The sequence below is a fragment of the Entelurus aequoreus genome, linkage group LG05 (genome assembly GCF_033978785.1).
Source record: "Entelurus aequoreus isolate RoL-2023_Sb linkage group LG05, RoL_Eaeq_v1.1, whole genome shotgun sequence".
Taxonomy (NCBI): domain Eukaryota; kingdom Metazoa; phylum Chordata; class Actinopteri; order Syngnathiformes; family Syngnathidae; genus Entelurus; species Entelurus aequoreus.
Genome location: NC_084735.1, coordinates 74,518,926 through 74,524,662, shown reverse-complemented (window position 1 = coordinate 74,524,662; position 5,737 = coordinate 74,518,926). Strand labels below are relative to the sequence as shown.

At 40.7% G+C, this 5,737-nt stretch overlaps 1 protein-coding gene across 1 annotated transcript; it reads right to left on the bottom strand.

Annotated features, from left to right (window-relative positions):
• Positions 1 to 620: 620 nt before the first annotated feature.
• Positions 621 to 5,229, bottom strand: LOC133651025 (homeodomain-interacting protein kinase 2-like). The gene is made up of 9 exons (XM_062048895.1): positions 4,866 to 5,229; positions 4,603 to 4,794; positions 4,345 to 4,526; positions 4,157 to 4,280; positions 2,596 to 2,709; positions 2,114 to 2,200; positions 1,854 to 2,050; positions 1,522 to 1,782; positions 621 to 1,441 (listed from the first exon to the last, which is right to left on the bottom strand). Exons 1-9 carry the CDS (start codon positions 5,067 to 5,069, stop codon positions 1,243 to 1,245), a joined length of 1,560 nt encoding a protein of 519 aa, XP_061904879.1. The 5' UTR covers positions 5,070 to 5,229; the 3' UTR covers positions 621 to 1,242.
• Between the last annotated feature and the right edge of the window lie 508 nt (positions 5,230 to 5,737).

Below are 5,737 nucleotides of genomic sequence, written 5' to 3'. Positions count from 1 at the left end.
ATAAAAAAATACAATAAAATAAAAATAAAAAAAATAAATAAAATAAAATTTAAAAAAAATAAATAAATAAAATAATAAAAAAAAAGAAAATGAATCAGAATTTGCTCAATCGATTTTACTCTACTTTGTTGACAATGTATGCTGTCATTGCAAAAAGCATTTCATTAAAAAAAAGATCAAAAACCTTCTATTCTTATCTTAAAGGGGCGTATAGGTGCTCGGCTGTAATGTCTGCGATAGTACTTCCTGTTGTGAATAATTGTTTGTATGCACAGCAGCACATTGTGTACGTTGTGTATTTATTGTTAACATATATGCTGTTCTCTGTTGTATTGAAGTAGTCCTTGTGTGTATTTTACTTACCTGTTGTTCGCCCTATCACGATAAACTGTCTGTGATGACAGTCTTGTGTGTGGAGACTCTCACCTCTGTACAGTCTCAATTCTCAATAAGTATGAAGTTAAAGTAATGATAATGGTTTAATTGATTTCAAGAATACAAAACAATTCAGAATGCAATTACTTTATGTGTCAAGGATAACAGATCATTACTTTGTTAGATGGCATATATTTTATTGAATACAAATACTAAACAGTGCTTGTGACTTGAAAGGACTCAGAAATATCAAGTAGATGTCAAGATTTGCCTCGACCTGTCTCGTCTTGACTTGGATGTCAAGGTGGATGGATGTCTCTGATGCGTCTATGATGCGTCTCTGATGCGCATGGTGGTGAGCTACCTTTGTAGCCACGGCTGCCCTGGGGTAGAAGCTACGGCCTCTTCGACCGCCACCATTCATTCACATTCATACACCAGTGTGAGCCGCACTGGGGAGCAAGGTGGGAGAAGTGTCTTGCCCAAGGACACAACGGCAGTGACTAGGATGGCGGATGCTGTATCAGGAACCCTCAAAATTCCGTCACGACTGCTCAACCATCTGTGCCTGAGGACGTTTAAGGGTCTAATGAGTGGACAAATTATGTCAAATCAACTAGACTTGATGAAAACATGATAACCAATCCATTATAGGCTTTTATTTTGAAATCATGTTCAATGTCTTCATTTTTACCCCAATTGATGCAGATTAGTCGTCCAAACAAGGTAGCTCATAAAGGTTCTGATAGTCCACTCAAATGAATGGATGGATTGATAGGTGTTTTTTACTCTGACTTATTCTTATTATTTCTTAACCCTGTACCTGTCCACAAACATTTTGACCTCCTTTTTCAGGCCCGATCATGGTTAATCATCGGTCGTTGGGATTATTTCCTTCCTCTTGTCCTTCCTCAGCGTCATCCTTGGTTTCTTTTCTGCATGAAGATCTGTACACTGCTTTGCATTCTTGGCACGCTTGGTCCGAGTGAGGTTGCCTTTACCAGCAACTTGGCGGGGTTGCGTCGAGTCAACCATAGGCTTCACGTACAGATGGTCGGACATGCAACTTTTTGAGGAAAATGAATTTTAGAAGTGACATTCTTTAGAGTTACCATTCTGGTTTAAAGATGATGTAGTTGAGCCTACCTGTGCTGAGCTTCAGTCTTTATTTTTTTGCAAAAACGTTTCGGTTGTTTAACCACTTCGTCCTTGGTTTTCTTCTTCTGTCCCGATTGGGCTCGGTTCTTGGTCCTGCATGGACCTGTTTTTTTGTTGGTCCTCTCTGAGGCAAGTTTGTGCAGGACAGACGGTGTCGTTTTTGAGGTGTTCTGCTGCAAAGCGCCTGACTTTTTGCTGTTTGGCGCTTTGCTCTCACAGGCCGCCATTATACCGTAACAAAACCTGACGCTGCCGACCATAAACAATAATGATGAACAAGGTGTAGATACAACAAACTAATGACCAGATGTACAGCTTACTGAGGGCTGGCGGCAAAATGAGGCCACAGGTGGCTCATGCTGATGAAGTGATGATCCAGCACCTGAAGAGGCGTCATCCGTTGGGACGCATCAAGTTGGAACATTCCCTTTAGCATGTCCACAAACATCTGCTTATCGGCTGAATACACAACCTGGTCTGAGGGGTGCTTGGTAAAACACCACTGAAACTGCTGGAGCTGAAAAAACACATATCAGAACTTCACGGTGGTTTTTGTTGATGTTTTTGAATGAAAACATACTTGAAGGAGGTGGTCAAGAGAGCTTAACTTAAGCTTCCTGACTGTCTTGACCACTATTCCGGTCTCCTGCTGGTACTTTTCTGTTGTCTGAAGAGAGGTTAGCCTTGATTAAATATGGATATTTGACTTTTCTCAGAAATTGTACATGAATGCTAAAAAAAATCAGTCTGTGCAACAACAATGGTCTTAGCATGTGATGGCAATCTCTTAACACCAAGCAAATACGCCCCCTAGGGGCTGTGACAAGCATAGGGATCTCTTATTGAAGTTAAATTCTACCAACGTGATAAAAGTTTTTCTTTCATTGTGATTGTAGCTGAGATAGGCTCCAGCACCCCCCGCGATCCCGAAAGGTTAAGCGGTAGAAAATGGCTCCAGCAAAATGGATGGATGGATGGATGGATGGATGGATGGATGTGTTTAACGATTCTGCAAGAAACTAACAATTCTAGGGATGTAACAACCTAAATAGTGATGTATACCTTAATGCTCCAGAGATTGGTTTCATTTTCCCTGTGGAAAAAGTGTCCAGTTTTTTTGCCAGACGCCAAAAGGCTGTCTGGAAATGGACCTTGAGTCTCCGTGATGAATCGTATCTAAAGATACAAGACAACAACAGTCAAAATGGAAACCTGTGACTTTAAATACAGTGAATTACTCCTTGGTAATGAACTGCTGTATTCCTACGAAGTATGTTCAGAGTTTGACAAGTGTGTAAATAGATTTGCACTGTAGGTCATAATGCTCAATTCCGATACTTTGGGACTTGCGTATGACACCCTGATGCAGTAAACTCAACATTAGGTTAACATAAGCCCCAAAGCATGCAGTAAACTCAACATTAGGTTAACATAAGCCCCAAAGCTCCTTAGAGCAAAACCACAGTTTTTCTCTAAGGCAGTGATTCTCAAACTGTGGTACGTGTACCACTAGTGGTACGCCAAATAATCACTTGATTAAAGTACAGTGTTTCATTTTCCGATATATTTCAACACAGTGTTACTGTTCACACTGTGTGCAATGTTAGTCGCCAAAAATATAAAATGTACTTGTTAAATAAAACCTCTGCCTTGTTTAATAAATACTTAGTCCTAATACCCTACCGTATTTTAATGTTGGTCGTTATGGTGGTACTTGGAGAGCCAAATTTTTTATGCGGTGGTACTTGGTGGAAAAAGTCTGAAAACCACTGCTCTGAGATTTACTGTTGTCCCTAATTTTTCAGATTTTTATAGTCACTGTGAATCAAATTTGTTCTGTACTTTATGTGTATACAGTATGTCATTTCTCTGTGCATTATCAATTATCTCTGGCTCGCAAACACGGCGCATAGTCTTTCTTCACGCTTATACTGTAGTTCAAGATCTGGTTATGGAATTGCTGCCCTTGGTTCGTCAGTCAGTTGATTAGGTAGTTAGCAAGAGAACTTAAAAAGTTGTGCGCAGATTTTCATGAAGCTTTCATAAAATGTCAGAACAAATTATTCCAATTTGGGCCCGTCTGTGTCATTTCTACTTGGCTCCCGTACATTTACCGGTCTATGTGTATGTATGCTAGCGGCCCCGCACAGTCAACAATGGATGACTGACAGAAGTTGACTCTGTTTCTTTCATTCCGCAATAGATAGCTCAAAAAGTTTCATATGTATTTTCATGTAACTTTCATGAACTGTCCAAAATGGGATAAGTTACAAGTCTAAATGGGTTTAGGAACAAGTAATGAAGGCTGATCTGAATCACTGTCTGGATTCAAGACTTTTTTTTACTATTGGAGGTCCTGGATTCAATACTTTTTTTTTACTATTGGAGGTCCTGGATTCAAGACATTTTTTTTTTTACTATTGGAGGTCCTGGTTTCAAGACTTTTTTTTACTATTAAGATGTTGGGCCTGCACTCGCCCAGTACTTTTATTTAATTTATTTTGTATCCAGTCTGTTCTGTAAAAAATCCGAATTGGAGTACTTGAACCATGTAGTGTAAACCATAACACAAGTTAACCACAGTGACCTATCCCAATTTGAATCCAGCTCGAACTGAACCTACCATTTCGTAGTCGTTCTTGCCAGGGAAAATAAGCGTACCAGTGTACAAGAAAGCAGTCACGCATCCGACAGACCACATATCTATGGCCTCGTTGTACGGGGCCCCCACCAAGATCTCTGGAGACCTGAGAAAGCATCGAGAAGTCAAGGCCACAGAAATCACCACACAGTGCGACTCGGCGTAATCACCGATACGGACGACTCTGAATGTAAGAGCCCTGTCTGGCGTCGGAGATTTCATGGGTCAAGCCAAAGTCAATGACTTTAACCCTGTAGGGCTGCTGCTGATGGTTAATAAACATGATGTTCTCCAACTTGAGGTCGGCGTGAATCATACATGCAGCCTTCAAGTGTTCGAGAGCCCTGGCGAGCTTAAAAATAAGTCGTTAATTGAGCACCTGTATGTCTAAATTATTTAACTACTGTTGACTTGAATGGTGAACCCACCTGGTGAACGATGGGTCGAATCTCTTTCACTTGGAGAGGCTTGAAATTCCGCTCCTTCATGAAGTCGAAAAGACTTTTGTCCAGGTATTCAAATTCCAGACAAATATAGCCCATGTCGCTAAACGTGCTGTTCCACTGAACCAGGTGGGGTTTGGAGTTCTCCAACATTTGAATTTTCTGTAGCGCCTCGATCTGTGGACATTAGGGATTTTATTAGTTTGCATTAAACTCATCATTGAGAAAATTCGGGCGTCGTGTTCTACCTCAAACTTAGCCTGCACTGCGAAGTTGCCCTGATTCCTGATCATTTTCACAGCTACCGTCTTGTTGTTGTCCAGTTTGCGGCATTTGGCCACTTTGCCAAAGGTGCCCTCGCCCAGCACGGAGAGCACCTTGTAACAGCTGGACGGCGAGTGAAGCTTGGCTCCTGGATATAGACAGTCGCCAGCCGCACTGGGGGAGTCCATCTTAGTTGGTACGACTCTCCGCCTGCACACATTGATCACCTTCTTGTGGAAAACCTTTCAACGAAAAGGTACATAAACAACCTAGAGAGGTAAAGCATCTGGATGATCAAAGTCCAGGTGGACCAAAAAAAAAAATGTATTAAAGTGTCGATACCTCTGATGACTATACTTTGCTTTTTGACATCATAGTGCCATGCTTTATATTGTATTCATTGTGTGTTATGTAAATACACATACATTGCGTAACAGATATCCGACATCACAGTGGCCTGATCTAAAAATGTTTATGTAAATACATATTTATCTGTAGCTCGAATAAATATTGTATCTAATGGAGTAGTACTATGAGCAATAGGTGTAATACAAATGTATAGCTAATAATAATAGGTCTTTATAATAGCTGTAAGTGTGCATGTCTGTTTTTTTATTTTAGTTTGAAGGGCCAATGGTAATCAATGACTATTTAATTCGCGATTTCGAGAGGGACAGGCGGTAGCAGAATGAAATAAACAGTGAACTTTCTTGTCTGTCGTCGACTCTCTTTGCCTCTGCGGGTGGAGACGGGAACACGCACACAGAAAAGTGGGGCCTCATAATGTAAACGTAAGGTAGCGTACAGTAGTGGGAATGATTCAGATCACCCTCAAAATCTAATCACTTGTTCCTTA

Excerpts from the sequence above, each read along its gene's own strand:
- LOC133651025 (XM_062048895.1), bottom strand. The coding sequence starts at position 5,069 with ATGGACTCCCCCAGTGCGGCTGGCGACTGTCTATATCCAGGAGCCAAG. Across the intron at positions 4,527-4,602 it reads TTCGACCCATCGTTCACCAG|CTCGCCAGGGCTCTCGAACA; the intron begins GTGGGTTCACCA and ends CTTATTTTTAAG. Across the intron at positions 4,281-4,344 it reads ATTCAGAGTCGTCCGTATCG|GTCTCCAGAGATCTTGGTGG; the intron begins GTGATTACGCCG and ends ATGCTTTCTCAG.